Source organism: Melanotaenia boesemani, chromosome 3 (assembly GCF_017639745.1).
Source record: "Melanotaenia boesemani isolate fMelBoe1 chromosome 3, fMelBoe1.pri, whole genome shotgun sequence".
NCBI lineage: Eukaryota > Metazoa > Chordata > Actinopteri > Atheriniformes > Melanotaeniidae > Melanotaenia > Melanotaenia boesemani.
Window position 1 is genome coordinate 36715777 of NC_055684.1, and position 24481 is coordinate 36740257.

Sequence of the window (24481 nt, forward strand, 5' to 3'; positions counted from 1 at the left end):
AGGCATATCACCACCTACAGTAGCAGAGTCAGACATTTTTGAGACAGTCCAATTATGTGGCCTAGTTGTGTTGCAGCTGCAGCTCGGCTTCGCTGTGCATTTGGCAGAGAATCAGTAAGTACTTGTAGAAATGCACTGACTGATACACAAGACTTCGAGGCCGTCAGACGTTAGCACCCGCATAAAAACAGACTTTTGGAGAGTTCGCTGTTTGATGAGTGCCTGAAGACAGATTCTCTGCCCGTTTGCTTGTCTGCGTGTTAGCCGCTGTCTCACACAAACTTGCTGTCAGACAACATTCCAGACAATCTCCAACCAATGGCACGGACGCACCGCTGCACACTGAAATACTGACTCCACACACCTCAGTGGCTGGCAGAGACAACAGAGCAAACTGGATTTACTTTCAGGAATAACTAAGAGTCTCTTTTCACTTCCTCCTTCTTTCTCCCTGTACCCCTCGTCCTGCCTCCTCCACTTCTTCTTAATCATGCCTCTTTCAACAAATGGTGACATCACCTCGATATGACACTACTCACAGCCCTTTTCTCCCACTCCCTCCCTATTTTCCCATCCTTCCTCCCATGCTCAATGTTACCCATTTTACTGTAAGCCATGTGACTGACAGCTGCAGCTGCAAGTGCTTCAGCAGGCCTTTGCTTCAGCTGTGTGGCTTTGTAAAAATCTGACCCTCCCTCCAGCCTCCACTCCCATTAGGACTACAGGCTGCTGAGCTTACATTTGTGACATACACTAGTGCACACACGCCCTTCCTAAATACGGCAGTAAATCTCCAGCGAGATGCCGGTGCGAGCCGTCCCCACAGGCCCCGTTTCACAACGGGGAGCAGCAGAGTTGGAACTACATACAAACAGCCTGTACCACTCACTGTAGACAGGACCACATAGCCAGCTTATAAGGCTAGTTGGTTACTCAACAGTTACTATTCACTTAAGACAGAACTCCATAATGATGTCAACAGAGCTCAAAAGCAGAGAAGATGTTTTTTAATCTACTCTCCTGCTGCTGAGTCAAATTCATCTCGAACTTCACTTTGAATCAATATTTCTCCAAAGATGCAGAAGCATCTGCAACAGCTTTTAATAGAGCATGTGAAGAATGCAGTAAAAGAGGCGCCAGCATGTTAAGCAGCATATGATGCGGTACTCACAGGTACAGGGATGCAATCCTGGAAGCAGCCTGTCCTAAATCTGGTATGGAGGTGAGCTCGTTATGATCCAAACGCCTGAAAGAGACAAAATGCAAGTTAAAAGGAAAGAGTAGAGAAAAATACAAGGATGCTTTTTGGTGTATTTTACTCCTTCCTCAAGTTTTACGGTTGAAAAAAAAAATTAAGTACAAAAGTTTAAAAATAAAGAAAATAATACAAGTTAAAAAAAGCCTTAGTGAATATCTTGATTTAAAGGGCACTTTCAAAGCCTCTTCTACATGTCAGATAGTTCACTTTTCTTAACCAAACAAAGATAAATTCAATCCCTGCATAAATCAGGAGATGTCTAATACAAGTTGTCACGTTGGCTGTAGAGCAAGTGGCAAGCCATCCTTTAAAAAAACCCAAAAATAACATGGCAGTAAAACAGATGTCCAGCAGCGTATGACTGGTGGGCCGGCCTGCCAGAGATGTCACCAGTGTGCGTTTTTACGGTTAGCTCGTGCATGTGTGTGTACGTGGCTTGTGCGTTGGCGGTGAGTGACACAAAGCCAAGCCCTCTCCTCACCATATAAAAAATTTACAAGGCCGGTGCTGGCCACAGTATCGGGTGGTGGAGGAGGAAGCCTTAATATAGAAAACCACCACTTAATTCTCAATTGGCCTTAGTTCAAGGCACAACATCTGAGGATGCTGCTAGAAAGTGGAGCGGCAAACGTTGCTGATTCAATGTTTCACTACAGATGCAACTGGATTCAACATTTTAGCAGCTACTTACAGTTCTCTCAAGTTGGGAAGGTTGGCAAATGCTTCAACGTTGATGGATGTCAGCTTGTTGTGGCCCAGATTTCTGGAAAAATAAAACAAAAAGCATAAATAAAAGCATATTAAATCCACCAACTGGGAAAAACAATAACAAATACCAGCTGTGTAATCATCTTGATAATTAATTTTCTATTCGTCTTTTGCTTTTCAACAGCAATTTAAACAAGGACCCTGATCAATAGCACCAATTACACAACATTTCCCCAGTAACAAACAGAGTCATTCATCCAGGTATGAATGAGTCTGAAATCACTGCAGTACATAAATCCAGTCAGCCTTCATGGAGGGTTCAGATCAATACTATCGATGCAGAGTGCTTCTCTCTCCAAACAAAACCCACAGGCCGTTCATCTGCAGCAGTCAATTTGCACTTTAGGCTAACTGTAGTTAATAGCCGACACTTGACTTGTACAGCAGCTTCTAAGAAAGCGATTCGTCCGGTGATTTACTAACACCACTGTCAGAAAAGGTGGAGGCCTGGTGGGCGCACTTGACATACATCTGCATTTCAGTTTGAGATTCCCATTTCTTTCACACATAAACAAGTGCCACCTCTATCTCTCACACACACACACACACCCGCCTCCTGCCTAGCTGGCATGCAGCCTGCATGTTGGCAGAGAGGAGGCTGCACAGAGAGCAGTGTTTGTGTTTGTGTGGTGGGGTTTCGGCTGGGCGAGACAAAGAGAGCCCACAGCTCTGAGCTGCCTCCCTCCTTCCCTCTGTCCCTCGGTCCAGACGTGAGAGACGGCAGAAGAATGTTTCACAGGCCTGCAGAGGGATGGCTGCTTGTTCCCAGAGACTTGGGGGGGGAGACACTTTTACCTGGTGCAACACATTCCTCTTTCTCTTGTGTCACACTGTGGCCTTTAAAAGACGGCCGAATGCAGAGGAAATGGTGACATTTATATTTTAAATAAAGTTACATTTGAGGAGAGTATTTCTGTTACAAATAACACACACAGTGCTTTAAAAAACAACAAAAAAAAAAAAACAATCCATATCAATTGCTGTCTGACTTGACAGATTTCCCTTTCTTGTCTTCTCTGTGCTCAATTGCAGATAATGACAGTCTCCTTCCTCAAACGTGTGTGTGTGACGAGATAATAGCAGAGCATGTGTCAGCCCTCCAGGCACAGGCCTGACAAGGAGGTGTGCATAAACATCTATGTCATGTTGATCGTGTACTGGGGCACCTCCTATTGTGATCTGGATTGCTAAATTATTGTCCCCTGCAACAGGAGGCAATTACCAGGTAATGGCGAAGTGCACAAGGCAGCGTTCGCACTGGCCGCCTCAGCCTGGAGGCACGCGCAAACAGCCAACACACAAACAGCAAAGCTGGGATAAAGTTGGGAAAGTGAGCTAGTCATCTGGAACAGCAATCAGCAGCTTTTATTAACCTGCTTCTGGCACAAAATCGATGCAAAAAAATTTATTAGTCAGTGTAGTATTACAAGAAAATAAATCTTCATCCAGGAACGTCCCATCAAAAACACTGGAGGAAACCAACTACACACATATGCATGTGTACGAAGCTTAAACCTTAAATGAAGAGGGCACAACTTGAAGAAAATCAAGAGTAAGAAAGAAAGTCACATTAAACAAGTGCGAAAGACCACAGCAACAAACAAAACTGCCTTCTGTGTGTGTACACAAGCGTGCGCACGCCTCAACCTCATATGTTGTTTACACAACTAAGTCTTTTTCTCTCCACTTCATTCAGACAGATTTATTCTCTTGCATATCAGATCAGATAAGTTTCACAGTGTTTTAACACTTACTGTTGGAAGAGATGGTGATAAGGCTGCTTTTCCTCCAGCTTTAACTCCCTCCCCCACTTTCCTCGTAGAGGAAGGAGGGGGGCATGCAGATAATGCTTTCCTGAAAGTGATCTTACACTTTCTGGAAAGTGTAAGGTCTGGAAGAATTTGCTGTGATGGAATCAGAGGAGCCCTTCGCCAGCTTTGCAGGTGGAGGGATGGAGGCGTTAACGCCAACAGAAACAAACACACTTTGGAAGAAAAACACCGACCAAAATATCCTGTTAGATGCTGAAGCGAGTTTAAGATTTCAATCAGCTTCCATAAGTTAGGTGATATAATTCAACTGGCTGCAGAAGTTGGGTAATATGCATGGCTGAGATGATGTGGCAAACACATTGCAGCAATTACACTCTCAAGTCTTTTTTCTAATGCCACATTCTACCGCGTGTTGTACAAAATGTTTATAATAAGCAGGATTGTTTGACAGTTAGCAGGGATCAAAATCAAAAGCAATCCCAACCACTTAAAAAAAAAAACATCTGGGATAGTTAAAATGTTCAAGTTGCAAACTTCAAGCTGCTCCGACTGGTGCACATCATTTTGTATAGTCTGCAATTAAATAAAAGAAACAAAACATGTCCATCAGTGAGTACGAAGGTCAGCGTAACCTGCTTTCTGTCAGCAGAACTCCACAGACATGAAACAAGAGGGCAGCTGGAGTAAAGGGGTTATCTGGGATATGGAGGCAGTTTTACAATCTTCTTCCAACCTCAGCTGCTTTAGCTCAATCACAAAAGCACATAAACTGGGACATATTAGGAGGAAATGTCTTCTCTATAACACAAATTAATTGATTCTGTCAAAGATGAGAATGTTCAGTTAAGTTATTACAGAAAATGAATTGATTACTTAAAATAAAATGTAAGGCTCAGCCTTCAACAGACCATCACAGCTGGGTCCACGTAGCTGATGTGACATATAAAACTCATTAAAAGGCTTTAAAAAATAGCTGCATTACGGGTGCTGTGGGAGTACAAGAAAGCTGGGAGTACCCGAGTGATGTCATAGCATATGACACTATGCTTGTAAGTCAGTGCATAGTCTGTGTGGGAGTGGGGGGAAAGTGGGGAGCAGAGACTTGCACATTCAGAGATACATCATCATTATCTTTCCCATTTCTACACCAGATAAAGGGAGTGTGAACTTTGCTCGTTCAAAGTGTGAAGTGGTGTCAGCGATGAGCCTTCTACAGTCCAGCTGCAAGACAAAAGCTCTTTAATGTGGTCCATTTCAGAGCATCATAAACCTTGTCAAAGAATAACCCGCACGTCTGAGAGCCAGACACACACACACACACACACACACACTGCTCTTCCTGTCATTAAAGGCCAGTTTATAGCCCAGCAACTGCAGTGAGAGTGTACACAAAGCTGACACTAGCTCCAGGCCACCAATTTACACACAAGTCATACAGGGAAGGAGAAAACTGGCTGATATCTTGTCAGCTCTGACAAGGTTAAAAGCATAAGCCAGCCAACCAGATTCGCTATAATTATGATAAATCTGATTCGCTAAATTCTGAGTAGAAAAAAAGTGTGTGTAAGAACCTGGAGGCGCGAGGAGAACCAAGATAAGAGAGGTGCACTGCTGATGGGGTCGGCATATTTTACCATTTGTGGAACAGATTTTCTCCAACCCCCCACATATTCAACAAAGAAGAGCTCCAGCCTTTGAAATCAGTGAAGCTAGAGAAGTTTCTGAAGGCGCCCCCACATCTTGGGGCCACGTGCAGAGTCGTTCTCGACGCTTCTGATTTGGAGAAGGAGCAAGACTTTCCAAACAAACTGGTTCAGCGCTGGGAAAAGTGCACACTATGCCTGAGGCGCTGCAAGAACCCGATGGCCAGGCCTCAACAACATCAGCCTGGACACCGGAGGACCACAACCACACTTGTGCTGTCCACACTGCATGCATGTTTATGCAAACTTGGCCCATATGCACATGCGATCATGCTCCTGGCTTAAACACTGTTTTCTGCTGTGATGACAATGTAATTTGTTCCAGTTTGAACTAGACATTATGAGCAGAGGGAAACAAGTGTCCCCAATTAATCTGATAACATACACAAGGCATGCCTCTTTAGTGGGACTATTGCTATACGACCATGACACAGCTGACCTTATGCTCTGCACTTCAAAGTGAATGTTTACTGTACTGATGTTTATTTTACTTACAGAGCATTAATTACCCATGATATTAATTTAATGTGAACTGGTCTAGACGCTGAAGCTCTAATGCTCCTCCATAGACTATCAGAAAGGTGCAGAAGCTCGGGGGAGGCGATGGAGTGGTGTTTGATCCAAGTCTCCCCTTATGCCTCTAAGGTCTTTGTGTTTTCTGGGCAGAAGCTGCTTCACTTGTGCAGCAGCTCTCGCTCTGTCCAAGTCATGCTTTTTTTAAATCTTCCCCAGATTTCCAAACACTTACCAGATGTAGAGTTCATAGATGATTCATTGATCAAACTCACTCTGTAGACACTGACTTCAGGCGAGAAAGAGGGAGGGAGGGGGGTACTTGGCGCCCTCAAATGTCTTCACAAAAGTGCCATCTATTCTGCTGACAGAATTCCTGTAGAATGACTTGCAGCAGCAGCTGTTTGTCGCTAAAGCCAGAGCTCATTCCATATCTTCATCTTGTCAGACTTATCTGCTGTTATTAGAGAAGAGGCTCCGCTTGGGTTCTTTCTACCTCATTTGTTTGTCTTCATGAATGATCTCTTCTTATTAAAAGATCATTTCTAATACTAATAAAAGTTTGACTTTCAAGTCCAGGTGGTTTTAGCCAATCGTAGCTTTTAGCTAACCCTAGCCAGATAAGGAAAGAAAAAGAGAAGCGTGGCCGATAATCAGTCCCGGTGATTATAAACCCGTCCAAACCCTCAACTCGGGACTTTAAAATATCTGCCAGAGGGCATGCGAGTCATGAGGCTAGCGAAACTATGACAATAAACAAACTTGGTATAATCACTCCCTAAACCACAAAATTACAAGGCTGTGGAGAGAGAAATGCCCTACAAACCACAAGGGGCTCAGCCTTGCCAAGTGGTGCTGCTGCATCTCTGTGTTTCAAGAGATCACACATTTCTGCAGCTTAGCATGCAAACATGAATGAGTCCATCTGTCATGTTCACCACTAGCAGGAACACAAGGTTCCAATACTTTTAAATTTATTTGCATACCTGTTAATAGGTTTAAATTAAGTAAAACACAACCTCAAAATGAAAGGAGCTGCATCTGCCAGCATGACACCAGACTGGCCTGTAACGTTTCATTTCCTCTGGGCTCCTTGTGTGTTACAACATGTGTGACAGTGGTTGAGGTTTCTGACCACTGACAGAACTTTTACAAACTACTGGCTCGATCGTGAAGGCAGCAGCAGACCGTAACATTAACAAAACACTTCCATATCCTCCTCCTGGCCAGGTGACGTGAAGCCACACTTCCTGCTTGTCCACAACGAACCGGCTGAGCTCCCTGTGCCTGCTGGGAAACCACCAACACAAACCCATTTCCTGAGGGCAGAAGCCAAAATCAACTCCTAGGGGTGGTGTTTACCAATAAGGCTTTAACTGTGTGGTTTCAGAGTATGGCTCGAGGTCAAGTCGTAGCCGAGCACCGAGCAGCATGGCTGGAACGTATAAAAAACTTTGGCAACCCTCACTGGAAAGGCTGGATTACAAAGCTGGATTAATCACTGAATATTATATATTTAGCAAAAAGCAGGTGAAAATACAAAACCCATTACAATTTGTAGTCTTCTACTGAGCAAAAAAAAGATATTACATTACAATTTCATATACGAAAAGACAGAGACACACCAGCTAACAGACAGCCAGTATCTGCTTCATCTCTGTCCAACACAGTAATCAGACAAAATTAGTAATGCTCCTGCTTTTATTTACTTGCAAAATCCCATTACGCCAGTGGCACTGTGGCTAGAAATGCTTTTTATACACATTACTGCGGCTGCAAATAAGATAAAACACCACTCCTAAGATGGAATATATGACAGTGTGAGAGCAAACTTGCTCTACATGTTGTTAGGCTATTCATCAATCATAAAGAAGAAGCAAACACGAGACTAATGCCTTGTTAACTGTTAGCAGCACTGATGGAGAAACAGGAGGGTCCATGATCTTAATTGATCCCTGTGGTTGAAAAAAGAGGTGGGACAAATATGTTAGCTTAAAACAGCAGCAAACACACAAAACGAAACAGTATTTTCCTTTTTTTAAAGGTAAGCTCAACATCTTTGTCGCTTGCAGTGGATGTGTTAACATCTTTGTTTCCTCATCACGGCCTCTGTCTCACAGAGGACTATTAAAATCAGGGTCCTGAAGGACGATTATTTTGACAACTGGAAAGCATTAGACTTTTTTTTTCTCCGCCAAGAGCTGTGGTCTTGTTTGTGCTTCGGACTGCCACTGATGGATGATCCGCAGGCCAAAACCTGCCCTTTGGCCACCTATCTTCCCTGGATAAATAAGTCACAAGAAGCCCCTTTTTTAAATTTGTGACAAATGTTCTTCTGCTTTAAATGGTCAGGTGAACTGCAGCCCCTCATTAGGCAACAACAGCAACAGTATATCTGAAAGTATGCAAGCAAGTTCCAGTGCAAGCTGTGAAAGCAGAAATGACCAAATGACACAAGACTATTTTCTAACATCTAATTGATTAAAACGTGGTATAAAAAAATAAATAAATAGCTTCACAGTTGTACCACAGTTGTAGAAGCTTAAAAATAATCCCAGACCTTATTTTCAGGGGAACAACCCCATTTACAGCACTGCAACAAACAGCTTGAGGGTATATAAATAAATAAAGTCTGACATTTTATATTTCCACCTGCTTAAGAAAGAAAAAATGCAGAAGCTCTGCAACCCTCCTACGTTGTGGTGAGGCGGCTGTATAATTGCAAGTCCTGAGGTTCATTACTGTAATCCCAATTTAAGAGCCTGCGCAGAGATAATTGCAACATCTACTGTACATGACAGTGCAATCACTCTTCACCCACACATAAGGGTGGGAAATCTCCATCTATTTACTGCTGGATTTATGCTCTCTACTTGGACAATCTCAGCTATACAGACATGGAAGTAGACCGTGGAAAGTGTATGATCAATTCAGGACTTTCTGGCTTATTAACTCATGCTGCAGTCACTTATTTAACATGCAGATCTAACAGGTGTTTGTAAGATTATCCCCTCAAGCCAAACATCCAGAGAGGAAAGCTGGACTACATGTCTCCAACAATACTGTCCTTCCTAAAGCAACTACTGTGCTGCTGCTCCCTCCCTGGGGTAAACATAACAGAGACAATTGATTCCACACTGATTTTACTTGGCTCAGATGCCTGAAGGTGGAGATGGACAAACACGGTTTGTTTAAAACTGGGAGCTACAGTAACACACACAGCCCACACTACTGACAGCCTTAAACTGTCACCATAACAGACTGTTCAAGAAACTTAGAACTTGCAAAAATATTGCAACCTGCAAACCGAAGAGCAAAACAAGTCCAAACACTGACACCAACGAAAAGTTAAAGCACAGAAAAACAATAAAACGAGGACAAACTGAGCCCAAAGAACTTTATAATGGGACCCCCACTGGTCTTGTACGTTTGGATTTAGAGTAATCCCGAAGCAATCTGGCTTATTTACAGACCCCAGAGGAAAACCTCTGCTTCCCTTTGAGTTACCTGCCAACTTTATGTGGCTATCTCAAGTTGTGTGGAAATATGCAACCTTAGGTGTTTTAAAAGATAACTCAAAGCCATAAAGCCATTCCCTTTGAAAACAACAAGATTGCGGGCGCTTAAATCTTGACCGATAAGGTTTGGACGAGATAACAGAGGCAGGTTTGGGCTATCTTCACACAAACCAAAAAGGTTTTAGAGCAGCTGCTTCAAACAGGACATTTGTCCCACGATTGGCGCTCACTGCCCGGGAGGACGGGAGGCGCAGCCCGCCAGTCTGTGTGCATGCATGATAAACTGCATGTGCACTTGATCTTGGCTAAGTGGCGCTTCAGGGGGAACGAGGCAACCCGGCCACAAGTGCCGTTATTCATGTTTCTAGAAGCCTTCTTAAAAGTTGCATTCCTGACTTCACAGAGAAAGATAAACTGCTTCTCACAGGAACCTGGGAGCCAGAGCTGTATTTGGGCCTTTGGTCTTTTAACCTCACAGGTTCCCAGCAACACACACACACAGATGGTGAAAAATCTGTTACAAGGTGACTATTTGTTCATTGAGGATTGCCACTGGACATAACAGATGCATTATGCTGCAGCGAGAGCCACAACGCTGATTGGGAGGATAGAAAGCGGTGTTGTCTGTTAGCGGAGTTTGTCATTCAGCTTGACAAGTGCTGAAGTTCCCTAAACACCGGAGGAGGTTAAATAAAAAATGTCTCAAATTGTCTCATTTCCTAAACCTGCTGGCAGACAGGCAACCAACTGTTGTCAGGCTGGGAAACCGATTCATTAGGAGAAATTAAATTTGTGAACTATGGCTTACAACACAGAAAGGAGAATGTGGATAATACCTGTCATTAGTCTGACTGAATAATGCAGAGGTTTATTTGTTATGGCATGTTTGTTTACTCACTCCAAGGAAACAGTTTGCTCTTTCTATCTCTAGAAACATGAAAACATCTTCTGTAAGCTGCATTCAAACGCTGCTATACATAAATCAGAAGCTGTAAAGGATCTAAAAATTGACTTGAAGGGGGGCGATGACAACCCACAACCTTCTGAAAGTAAATGGGTTTTGCCGGACAGTAATTCACAAGGTATCCTGCAAGAAATGACATGAACAGAAACAGATCTATTTATTACTGATGATTAAAACCTAAATGTGGATAGATTTCAAACTCAGATCTTGAGCCTAACTAAATATGCGAGAACAAATAATAATAAAAAAAATAAACAAACACCTTTTAATACTGCACTGGGCCAAGAATTCAACTCAAAAGTGTTTTCATTTCCATGTGGTGAATCACTGCTAAATTTAATCCATGAACAATCCTAATCAAACTTCAACATGAAGTCTGAGGAATACTTGGGAAAGAAATGATGGTTGTTACTGATTAAATTAGTCTCCAGAGTGGGTGAAGGGACCTCCAGGGGGCTTATATATACACATTCATAGGTTAACAGGGAGTTCTTGTAAAATTAACTTATTCAAATAAGCTGCTTTTGCTGTTCTGAAAGCTGCCTTCACTCCTTTTTTCTTTTTTTAGATAGCGGACATAAATAAACAACTAAATGCAGGGTCACAAAAATCCTCAAGACTGGATCCCAGGAAACAAACCGCTCAACTTTACTTAAAAAATAAAGTTTTAAACTCCATGTTGTTTCTGACTTTTCTTTCTCTATTGACAGTGTTACCCGTTATGGGCTGGTCAATAAATAGTCAGGGGCACCTAAAGCGTTTTACTTACAAGGAAACGGTCCGGACTGGAAGGTCCAGAGGCGTCGCCGTCAGCTCCTGGTTGCTGCAGTCCACTGAATCTCCGCTGCAGGTACAGTTCAGGGCACATGGCGTGTCCCAGCCCAATCCATAGCTGCTCAACAGTCCGAGCGACAACATTAAATAAAAAAAGCAACGAGACACATATCCAAATCGTCCCAGGGACGCCGCCATTTTGTATCCAGCTTTAATAGCGCGGCCGCCGAGCTCTCCTTGTGCCCCACAAGAGTGGAATATTAATGAAGCTTCTGGAAAGGTGGAAGCTTTCTGTACCACATTAAATGTCTTCTTGTACTACAGAGGTTAACATAAACAACTTTGTTAACACAAATCCACCCCAGCATTCATTTCTGAGCTCCAACTTTCTCCTCGGGAGTCCGACGCGGGCTTAAAAATCAAAGGTAATTCACAGCATAACTCGCCTAGTGCGTCGCCCTGGACTTAAAGTTAAGTTTCAAGAGCGTGTCCATAAAAGGGCGAAAAACTCCTCTGTCAACAAGGCCGCTGCTTTTGGGGCTACACGTTAAAAAAAACAACAAAAACCGCACACACAACAATCCCCAAAATAAACGTTAAAGGACGCTGCGCCCGAGTGGCTCCCAGTGTTAGGAACTGATGTGCTCAACAGCAGCACAAGTGTTTTAAACTCAGAGAAAAGAAGGACACAGGAACTTCTGACCGTGCCGAAAGTTGTCCACCATAAAGTGAAATCTGCAGCAAATAAGTTAGGAGCCGCAGGTAGAGTGATGAAATCTCCAGCGTTGATCTCTCAAGGCGAGCGATGCATATCGTCCCAATCTGCGGAGCACTTTACAAGCATACATCCAACTTTGAAACGCGCACTCCGTCCCATCCAAACAAACCCAACAAACAGCTTATCAGGTGCAGTCTGTGCTCACAAAATCTCGACCATCCGATTAATAGCAAAGTAGGGTCCCCCTCCTCCTTCCGACCGTGAATTACCACCATGAGTTTTCTCCTTTCCCGAGTTACTTTTCCTTTTTTTTTCCTGGGTGATCGCTCCGTAGTCCCACGTTGGAAACACAACAGCTATTCAAGGGTCCTCCCGTAACTCATTCTGATTGGCTGAAGGGATTTGAGGGCATGACGTGATTGGTTGTTATGGGCTGTCCCCGCACCGCGTAGTTGAAGAGCCTGTGAGTGGCTGTCACTCAGCGGTCGCTGGTCCCGCCCATGTTTCCCACCCCGGGGTGTGAAACCGCACCACCTCCCCTCACTCTCACTACTTCTTAAAGGGACAATCACCCAGATCAAGCTCTGTAATCGTATTATAATAATCCATAATAACATAATTGGTTTGAATGCCCTAACAATTCCGTTCTGTCATCAAGATTTACATGTAAAAAAAAAAAAAAAGAGCCGGAGAGGAAATAATAAACATTAAGCTCTTGCTCAACTCTTCAATCAGGATGTTTCCGAAAGACTTAACAGGTCCACCACTCATTATTATCATCACTTAAAAAACTCTACAAACACATAAACCTGTGCTAAATCATTTGATGAATGTATACCTATGGAATTAATTTAACTTACCAAGTTCTGCATTTTTTACTTAAGTTTAAACGGTTTAAAAAATCTGTGGTGTAAATTTCTTGTCATAGTAAGTCCTCCACTAAAGCAAATACATAAAAGAAATAGTATTAAAACGTATCAAAAGTACCTTTCACTGTAGATAGAATCACTCTGATTTATGTAAAAGTTATTCTGATAACGCAGATATATGATAAGAACTAGATTATACATTTTGACATGCAAATACATATACGGTAATAACTAATGCTGCAGCTGGAATCAGTTTAATCAACCACAAATGAACCATAACTTATTATCTTAAATGTGTACAAATGTATTGCACATTCATACAACCTTATTATGTCAAGTGAGTATGTTTTAGAATTAAATCTGGACCCAGCAACTAGAGTTTTTCAGTTAAACACATTTATATCTACTTTTGCTGCTTAGTGTAAAACTGCATAAACTTTAAAAATTCAGCAAAATTGTACTTAAACACAATGGTTGTAAATTTACTTACTGCATATATCATTGCATACCTCAACAAAAGCAAACTGTATCCCATAATGAGCTGCAAGAAAACAACCACTTTAAAACTTTGTTACATAATGCTGTAAATTTAAATAGTAATTGAGGGTTTTAATATCCTTACCATCACTTTTTATTGAATTAAAGTAGCTCTTTCGTCACTGACTATGCATTTTAGAAAGCCTGGAAATATTCAGTGTGAGTGTACCTGAGCACATGCATGTATGTGTGTGTGTGTTGCATCCATCCAGGCTGGTCTCGCCACCATGTCAGCATCCTGTAATGGCCACATGATAGCACAAAATTCTTACCAAATGCTGAAATGATGTTTGCCTGCCGTCTCAGAAATGCACATCTGTGATAAATCAGGGGTGCTGTCAGCCTCCTGGCCCCATGAACACTTTTTCTCATCACTTTTTTTTCTTGGCACTGACAGATTGTTTTGATTGATTTTTGTCAGACCTATTGTGATCGCTTCGTGTTGGGCGAACGCCCAGATTTCATTGCCATTAATCACTATCAGAGCGAGGACACAGATATTCACACCTGTAGCTCTGCAGGCAGTTTAGTGGCCCCGTTCCACGTTCCCCTTCCAGTAAATAGGCAAAGGTTTCACATTGCATCATGTGTGAGTAAGAAGCCTACAGGTGATGCCTCCAGCTCATGGAGGCAAGGAAAATATCTGAGAAATGAGACCTTGTTAAAACATGATGACAGAAAACTCAGGAATGGAGGATATTTCTGTTATTCTGAACCTCATATTTGAAAAGAACATGTTCTGAAATCACTAATAAATTAGTTTTAGATTATGTTTAGTTCTCCAGACTGACTTTCCATTTCATTTTTACTTCATCATTTCTGATTTGTTATTTTAGGCCATCTGTGTTCTATACAGGAGGAGGTCTATCTCACAGCTATCCAAACTATGCTCAACCCTACATTTTGGTCTTCCTTTAAAAGACTGGGAATGTGGACATAGGTACTTTGGGGGTCTATTTTGAGAGGATTGTTGACATGTCTTTTAATGTGATTTATTTGATGGATGACCTGCTCTGGATGACTTGACATACAAATAACTTTAACTAGAAGGGCACTTGGAGAGGACAGTTCTCTTCCAAGGCCAATACCCAAGGTTAGAATTATTAAAGAAAACAATCTAGAGCAGCATCACAATGTGTCGCTTAGCTATGGTCCAAGTTTTCACCAAGCTGGAGGAAATTCACACTGGAAGTTTTTGCACAGTCTGGTGGAGGAAGGAGAAGACAAATACTCAGAGAAACATTGCTGAAAGCATCACCTCTCACCAGAATAATGCAATGAGCTAACTCCATCTATACATTTTTTTTTACCAGTGTACCACTTTCCTCATTTTTACACCATGAAAAGAAAGAACATTTTAATGAAAGTGTTAACATCTCATACTACAATCTGAATTTTCCTTCACATGCTGCAGAGTTAAAGATGTGACTTATGAGAAGAGTGGATGTGAGTCTGTCATGAGAGTAAAGAGGATAATGGTTTCACCAGATGACCCCGAGCTCATGTGTTTCTTTCTTTCTGCATGTTTTTAACACCATCTATGTTGGTGTTTATGTGTCGGTGCAGGACTGTTTAAGGATTCCAGACCTGCCTCAGGAAAAGTGGAAGCAGTAGCTTCTTTTAGGCGTCCATGATAAGCCAACTACATATTGTTCAAATTTACCTTTTTTTCATGTCTGAAAGGGTAATATCATGGTTGTTCGGGGGGAGGGGGGGTGTTTAACGCCTGGAGCGATTCATCACGCTCTTCTTACCGGAATCTTCAAAGATAACAAACCATCTGTTGCAGCTATTCATCAACTATAAAATGGAGAGGCGTGAAGCCCGGCCAGCTCATCATACAGGGACTGAATGGCTAACGGGTGTTGCAGGACTTTGGAAATGCCTTGCTAATGAGAAGCAGAAACGGTTTGGGCATTTCCATCGATACCAGGCTGCCTGCTACGATGCGTGAAACGTGGTGTACGAGGTGGAGGACATGAGTGATGATGGGAAGTGAAGCAAGACCAAATCATGCAGCATGATTGTCTTTATTTTAAATAAAGAGCTATATTACACCCCTCCTCACTTTCCCAGTACACTCATGCTTAAAATGGTATGATCTGATTCAGTTTACTGGAATGTTTAAATATGCCAGTTAGCCCTGCTTTTAGCTGCTTCATCATACAGCTAATAATGGGTTGCTAAATGCTAATATTACATCAATTTTCTCCTATTCCCAGCCCTGAAAAACCTGAACCACATGTTAGTATTATTGTTTACTACAAGTTTATTTCATAATAAACTCTGCTCATTTGATATTGTAAATTGGAGACAGTGGCTGCAAATACACAAACAGGTGGTAATATTCATTTTATCCAGATTCAGTCCCTGTCTATATGTACACAGATGTTTTGACAAATACAGATTTTTCCATGCTTTTGCACCCTTATTTACATGCAAAATTAGTTTTGTGGGGTCCTGAAAATAAACTTTTAGGGAAAACAGCTTCCAAGGTTAAGACATTTGACTGTGCTGTTTATGATAACCACAATTTTGGCTTCCTGCATCAATTAGTGTAATACCATTGGTGTGCTTTGTGTCACAATTTGACCATTAATTCCTTTGTTTACATGGCAATGTCAAACATAGCCAAGACCCCAGATAGCAGACATGTTTAGGCCGATCCAGGTTACTTTTGGCACTTGTGGCTCAGTTATGGCGAGTGTTGTATGGGCCAGAAGTGGACCAGATGTCAGTTACCAGCCTGGCTTTTGTTATAGCATGTCTCCTGTGGGCCACATGTGGTCCAGATGTCAGATTTTGGCCTGAACATTGATTACTGTAAGTATTTTGTGGGCCAGAAGTGGCCCTAATTCAGAAATCCTTCCTTATGGCAATTTCCTTTGGGCCACATGTGGTAGTGATGTGGCTGCGTTTTGACAGCCACACTCACGCTGCAACTCAAGGCCAAATTTGGGCCAAACAGTAAAGTTCTTTGTATATTTTATTGTACTTGTAATAAATAAATATACTTCCTCATAGTTTTACTGCTTTTTTTTTGCTTAAACATGTTTTAAATTTATTAATCTAGCATATTTAGACATGTCTTTTCCTTTTATGACAGCCAGAATATACATATTAATAAATCCACACAGATGAACAGATAATTTATTTGATTTCAGAATCAAAATATTAGAGCAATAAAAGTTTAATTAACTTATAAATGATGAGTATGATGTTGTAGTTGCAGCCGGAAGTTTGTAGAATCTGCTTGGGTAGTTTTTAAATTCATGACAGGTGTAGGAACTTACACCAAACACCAAGCAAACACCAACGTCTGAGACTGAAACAGGCGGCAATGCATCTGAACCTGAACTTCATTCATGGTTCAGCAGATTGTACTAATATAAGTTATTAATAATTAATGTTTCTGCATGGAAACGACTCTTGATATGCCGCCTACCGGGCAAAGGTACGAACGAGATCCGGCTTCACCAAACTATCCCGTACTGACCTGGACTCATTTGGAAAACTTGGCTTTTGAAACACAAATATAACCCAAAATGCTTCAAGCAGTGAAAAGTGAAATTCAGATGGAAACATTTGAAGCAAAAGATGAGACTCTAAAAGAGAAAAAATAGCTTGTTTCACTGACAAGTATTCTAACGTATAAGAAACACAATTTTTATATTTGTCTTTTTTATACAACAAAGACTTTTGAAAGTCTCTAAGTTGCCGCTGATCTCTCAGGTCCATCATATGTGGTGACTTTATACCTTTCTGTTGGTATAAAACTGTTCTAGCAGAAGTAAAAATGGAAGAAATAAGTCCTGAACTAGTAAAGGTGTTATAACCGTGCTTTTTGGGACTTGTGTTGAACCTTTAGAAGGTTTTTTTCAACAGAATGACTTTAGTTGATGCCAGTTATTCACAATAAACCAGTTAGACTGTCTGTCTGTCAGACATGACACATGCTTGCTTCTGGAACGTACGCTATTCTTTTTTAGTGCAACATATTTGCCCATGAAACATAAATGGAGTCCTGCTGTGATGCTATAACTTATGCCTTATGGCATATTGCACATATATTATATTATATTATATTATATTATTTTGTTATACTATTGTGTTTAGTGTATTATACTTATTCGTTTTATTACTGCTTTATTTATTTATTCTACTATGTCATTTTTGCACAGCTACTAGTTTCTTCTGTCCTGATCCTTGTTTTTTCTTGATGACTACCAATTGCCCCTCGGGGACAAATAAGGTTTTCTTTAGTTAAATTAACTGAATTGAACTGAATAATTTTACGCAGGCACTAATAAGGAAATATGGTACCTGTTACACATGGATTCGGTAGCATTCTTTTTAGATGCATCGATCATTCATTAATTCTAAAAAGTTCCTTAAATTCAATCATGAATGATACTGACATGATGGAGGTAAAGTAAAAGGCTCAACTGTATTGCAGCTGTTTGTGTTCAATGTAATCACATGAGCTGCAGGTGTCCAAACACCGCTGCTCCGTCTATTCTTCTGTTTTTATTTCTGTCTATATTGAAAGAGTGCTAACATTTACAGTTCTCATCAATGTTTGTCAAGTGGAGTGAGTCAGGCTTCACCTTGCCAAATTCCTGTCAGTAGGCAAGTAAGACATGCGGCTTGTCAACCCAACGGCAGAGCACTGAGAGATAACCCTCGGTGCTTCCCTAACCTGTTCCATCACGACGTAGGTGGGGTTACAGAAGCTCGCCCTGTCTGTTGTGCTTATCCTTCAAGCCCCAGTGTCAGCTGCTGTGAAGGTATGCATTGTTGAATGCAGGACCAAAATGGCAGTTAGTTTCCACATCTTTTCAACGGGTGTTTACTTGTGTCTACGCTGCTGACATCCTCACCCTGCTGAGACAAAGTTGAAGTCGTGGCTTGTTGCTTTACTGCTTCTTTGACAGGCGAGTTGGGGAAAGGTGACTCTGTTGTGTATTCGGCTGTGGTTGTTTTAAATAGACCTTGTCAATAGAATATCTCATAATAGAAGCGATGGCCTGGAACAGTTTTTGTCATGTCCAAGAAGAGGAATGTGCTTGTTTAACTGTGAAAGGTGATTTCTGTGTTGCAAGGCTGAAGCGGCCAAACAGCTTTTTGTCTGCCTTCACTTTTTTTTCCAGTCTTTTTTTATTTTTAAGCATGGCCCCATTTGCAGTTAAAAAAAAACCCCAATCTCATTCTTTCTTTTGTCTTGGTTTCAAATTGATTCGCTGAAGTGGTTCAAACCCAGCTTTCGTCTTTGTACAGAATAAATTCATCACTTTTAGAAGCATATTGAACTCAGCGAACCCAGCATGCACCTTGTTCCAAATCAAAAATGCTTTCTACCTCAAAACTCTCAAAATGACTTTATTTAACCCCATGAAATGTAAAGTCAGTAGGCCTTTGTTTGACCTGTCACATTTCATGGTTGGTTACACATGGGCTCAGAGCTGGGACGTCCACTGAGTGGCTAAATCAGAATGGTCCGCCAGTCTAAATTCAATTAGGGCTTCAAATGGAACTACGGGCCAGAGGTGGAAAATTGAATTTATTTGTGGTAACTGGATACCCATTTACTGGTGAACCATATGGCCTCCCCCTTGGTGTGTGTTGTATATGTTTACGAGCAATTCATTCAGCGTCATTACATTAGCTTAAGTGTATGATTAGCTGTGGAGAAATGGCAATTAGGCAGCGCTTTAACTGATGCCACAAAAAATGTGTGTTTACTAGCCACTGGGAAAGAAGGAAATGTTGAGAAGAACATTGTTTTTCCTCTCTAAACCAAATACACTGGTGAGTAAAACCACAACTTTAATTGCTGTGCTCTTCCATTAAATATTCTGAAGCAGGTACACACAATGCAAATACCCTTACAAAGCAGAACCACCCAGTTGGTTAATGAACACAAGACTGGCATTCCATCAGCAAAGAGAATGAAGCCATATAAATCAAACCTTTTTTCCTTTTACTAACCTGCTTCTCTCTCCACTCTCAACGCTGTGGCCAACTCATTAGCCGAGGCTTTAGGAATGCCTGTATAGCCATGTGAAGAACAAAGAGAAAAGCCTGATCCCTCCCTTTTTTTCCTGCACTCCCTTGCTCCTGACAAAGTAGAGCCTTGGTGAATAGCAGAGGCAAAGGCAGAGCTGAATGGAGCTGGAGGAGTGGGGCTCACTCATGCAGAGAGCTCCCAGCCCCTCTATACCTGCCCTGGAGAAAAGAGTGACCAGCTGCTGCTGCTGAGCCTTTTTCCCTGACTTCAATAGAAGACTTTATGAAAGGAGCTTGGAACGGCATAGCTGTGAGAGAAAGTGAGGAATGGAAGTTAGGGAGGGAAGGAAGGAAGAAAAAAGAAGAAGGTAAGTGGGGGGTGGGGGAGTAATTGGGAGCAGAGAGAGCACAGAGATTGTGTAAGCCCATCATCATGCCCCCACTGTGCGAGGAGCTCCTGGGGTTGGTCTGTGACAGAAAGGAAGAACACCTCAGATTAATCAATCATGATGAAGCGGTTGGAGAAGTCCGTTATTTGGGAAGTTCAAAGGGAAGATTGGGCAAGGAGCTAGGATATGCAGATGCCAAATCAAGCATGGCAAGGCCTCCCAAAGCTCTGAAAGAATTTAAGTACTTTAAGGGGGCTTTCAAATGCATGCATGGTACAGGGATGTTCTTCTCCCAGCAGGCTTCCCCATGCTGAAATCCAAGCTCTTATTCTCAGATTTTTGAGGGTATTTATTTTTTCATAACAGAGCCCCCTTCCCCCCTCTCTCTATGAATTCATGTTAGTTAATCAGGTATCCATATCTCTAATGATGTTGCTAAACTCACCTACACACTTTCACTCTCTCATCAGCATCTGCTTCTTCCTGTTACCTATAGGCTGCTGCTTTCGTTAGCTGTACCTCCAGTTTCTTTGCTTCACCCCACCCCTGCCTGCCCCCAGGCCGCTGCTGCTGCTAATAGGATAATGGTTGCCATGTTATGCACACTTAAAACCCACAGAGCAGCGCTGAAGGCTGTGTGCATTGTGTAAAAATGTGTGTGTGTGTGTGTGTGTGCGTGCGCACTGCCAGGCAGTGGGGAATGCAGCATGTGTTTAGAAGTATGTAAAAATGACTCTGGAGAGATTGCAGGAAATTTTTATTTCAATTTTACCCAAAATGTTGAAAATGGATTCTTATTGGTTCTAGCTGATAAAGCGAGGACAGAAAATGATTGATAAGGCATTGACAAAATGTACCATTTATCTGCATCTGTTAACTGTCCAAACAGCAACAAAAGACTTTTTTTATTTAGCTTTCATAGATTTAAGACAGATCTTGAAGGTGCTGTTTAACCTGCCTAACAGATGTTTGCTGCCTCTGATGTCCATTCAGTACTTTAACAGAGTTAGAGGAGACTCAGGTTTACATCTTTATGCAAAAGTTGTTATGGGACAAACAATATCACTAAATACATCTTCAAGTTCTCTTGTTTTTCCTCTGTGCCAAGACACTGGAAGAACGCTGCAGTTCAGGAATCAACTGTGGCGTACAGAACTCATGTGAGCGAATGAGCACACTATCTTAACCCAAAATGCATAGACAGACACACACACACACACACACACCCACACACACACACACACACACACACACACACACACACACACACACACACACACACACACACACACACACACACCAAATTGCTGCAAATTGTCTGCACTTTGCAGGTCATGTGAGATTCATCAGGTGTGAATCCTGAAACTTATTAAGCAGATAGCACCTGGCACACAAGCTCTTTACATCATCTCCATGATCTGGTAGCATTTGGCACGTTTAAAAAGATGAAACTTTTCTGGTGGTTTTAAATGGTCTGTACATTTTTTGGGGGGTTATTCATAATGGAATATCAATATGTAGACTCAGCAGAGGCATCAAATACAGTTTAATAATGAGATACGAACATCTGTGACCTATGTTTTTAACATTTTATCCTGCCGCTGTGGGCATGAGACACGTTGCATTTATTACTCATTTGCTCATTAGTGTTTTCTTTCATCATTTCCATCACAACCTTCACTCCTGCTGCTCAATCTGACCCCTTTGTGCTCCAGACATGAAGAAAGGATTCGGTTTATGGGTGAATTATACATGTCAAATTTGCCGGATGTTCCCCATTTCTGTTCACACACACACACACACACACACACACACACACACACACACACACACACACACACACACACACACACACACACACACACACACACACACACACCTGCGTTTACATCCTCCTGTGCTGAATTTGATGTGCTTATTTAGGATGGGTACCTCAAACTGTTTGAGAGCAGAAGCGTGACAAGCCGTCTAACACCGACCAGACTTTTACCTTTCCTTTATGTTACTTCCTTCATATCCCGCTGTCTTTGTTTGGCTTGGACTATTCCTACGGGCTTAGGTATGGTTAACAAATAAAACAGCATATCAATACATGGAGAAAAAAACACTAAATTAACAGAATAATTTACAGTAGAGCAGCTCATGAACCTTTAAAAAGAGTCAGACTAGTGTATTAATATATTTAGTCCCTTGAGGAGCTCATACCAGATTTTAGCTTGAACCTGTTTAGATTACGGCCTCCTCTACATAATATAGACTAGTACAAATTGCTTGATTAAAACTGACTTTTATTTGTCAGCATATTTCTGTTGCGAAGCCACCACTCAGTATGTTTGCTTGTTTCTGTCACACAGGTTTCTATGGACGTGCACGCTTGTCACATTGTATTTCTCCACACGCTCTGCCTGTTATGTATGTGTATATGTCAACATGCCTGAATGTGTACATGCAGGCATGCGGATGAACATTTTGTCTGCGGTCTACTGACCCGTTTACAGGTGTGAGCATGAGTGTGCGTGCTTGAACACATGTACAGTCCACTGTAAAAATGCCACCAGTTTTCTGGCGAGAGTTCTCTCAGTCACCTGTTTTTCATCTTCCTCTTTCCTTTCTTTTTTAGATCTGACAGGAAATACCTTCGATTGAAAAGATTAGTGAAGCTTCTGCCAGCTGCAAAAGAAACTTGTCAAGATGTAAGAAAGCAAAGAGGCCCCTCCCCACTTTTTTTTCTATTATTCAGGACTCCTCATAAAACCCATTAGCTGACTGCTTCAAGCCAAGTATCAAAGTTTCTATTCACCAACAAGCCAAACAGCTGACAGCCGCTCTGGTAAGGCTGAGCAGTGCAGAGTCATTTATGTGACACCTTAATGCTTACATTTATTTATAATTATCTGAAATAAATAAATACATGGAAAAAAGAAATAAAACAGATAATGAAATAGAATAAAGTCAAATAAAACTTAGATAAAACTTTAACACACAAATAAGGTTAAATATAATGAAATTACCCTTTAATGCATGGTGTCCACTACAGAAGACACATATTTAAAGGCTGTTTTTAAATGTGTGCATGGGTGTGGATCGTACATCAGCAACTTCATTGGACATTAGTGAGTCACCAACACTCTGCCACGTATAAAGAATAACTACATTTGATATAGTATATATACATACATTGTAATTACCAAGTTTGCCTCAGTGATAAACAGGACAAGAAAATGATCCAGGTGTTTTTATAGAAAATTTATATTATATTAATATTACAAGATATTATTCTATTCTATTCTACAGTCATTTAGCAGACGCTTTTATCCAAAGCAACTTACATTTGAGAGTAAGTATTATTTTATCAATATTTTCAAAGATCAAATAGAAAAATCAACACACTGAGTAAAAGTTAAAATAAGATTAAAATACAGAAAAGCATCAATGTGCATGTCTGTAGAAGTAAAATATTTTATTTACAAAAATGTGGTACTGTTTTGTAATAATTCATGCACCAGAGGGTTAAATGAATTTAAGAGAAATAAAAATAAAAAATGTTTGACAACAGCCATCAAAGGGTTATTACTGACTTTTTTAAACTTTTCTTTCCTGTCCATCATCAAACGATGAGAAAAGGGAGGAGAGAGTAAACAGAAGAGAAAAAAAGAGTGAAGAAAAGAGAAAAGAGAAGGATTAATTAAGGGGTTAATACTTACATTCCTCTGCATTTCTGAGGGAAAACTCACACATCAGCACCACAGTATTTAATCAAAAATAAGAACAGATTGCGGGAGACTGTAAGACTGTAGGAAAATTGCAGGGATCAACCTGAATGACCTGTCAGCCCTGTATCATACTAGCATCCTAAGCAAGGCCTATTCAATCCTCAAAGCCACCGCATGGCTCAGGAGCTCCTGCTGCTTCCATCAGGTCGCAGGTACATCCTGCAAAATGCAGGACTACCAGACACAAATAATATGTTGTCCCTGCAGCCATGGCCTTGTTGAACAAGTTGCTCTATTTTCTGTTTTATTTATTTATTTTATGTATTTATCATAGTCTTTTTAGATTTTCATAGTTGTTTATGTGATTGTGCACTGACTGTTTTTACTGCTTGCTGCACAGCAAATTACCCTCACAGGGAAAGAAAGATTCCTTGAACCTTGAACCAACAATATTAGTTAAAATTTCATTTTTAAATTTTATGAAAATGTTATGAAACAACTCTTAATATCCTAAGAGAGCCAAACTTTAATGCTCACACTATCACACACCAAACTGATGGGATACTTTAACTTCCTTCCTCTGCAGGTCAGTCACAGACAGTTGATACCAAACCCTCTTTAGGTGCAATAGTCATGGGTTAAACTGGTCGAACAGGGATCTCAAACTCCTTAAGGACCAATGTCCTGCAGGTTTTAGATGTTTCCCTGCTTCAGCACTCAAATTAAAGGGTCATTGTGCAGAACTTTGACAAGCAGTTGGACCCATTTTATTTGAATCAGCTGTGTTGCAGCAGGGACACAGTTGAAACCTGCAGGACACTGGCCCTCAAGGACCCAAGTTTGAGGTCCCCAACACTGACGATTCAAACATAAATATCTCTTTAAAAGTTGAATCCACTGGGATGGTGAGACTTTTCAGTTTGGGCCGGCCAACCACCAGAGCCAAATCTGCATTTTGTAAAGGAGCATAGCTAAAAAT

General features: G+C 41.3%; 1 protein-coding gene across 1 annotated transcript in view; it reads right to left on the minus strand.

The window, feature by feature from the left end:
• The window catches only part of lrig1 (leucine-rich repeats and immunoglobulin-like domains 1), a 33255-nt gene extending 20873 nt beyond the window's left edge, over positions 1 to 12382 (minus strand). The window contains exons 1-3 of the mRNA XM_041979670.1: positions 11266 to 12382; positions 1950 to 2021; positions 1172 to 1246 (exon numbers count right to left, since the gene is read on the minus strand). Coding sequence (XP_041835604.1) covers positions 1172 to 1246; positions 1950 to 2021; positions 11266 to 11468 — 350 coding nt within the window. The 5' untranslated portion in view covers positions 11469 to 12382. The remainder of the gene's footprint in view (positions 1 to 1171; positions 1247 to 1949; positions 2022 to 11265) is intronic.
• Positions 12383 to 24481: the final 12099 nt, after the last annotated feature.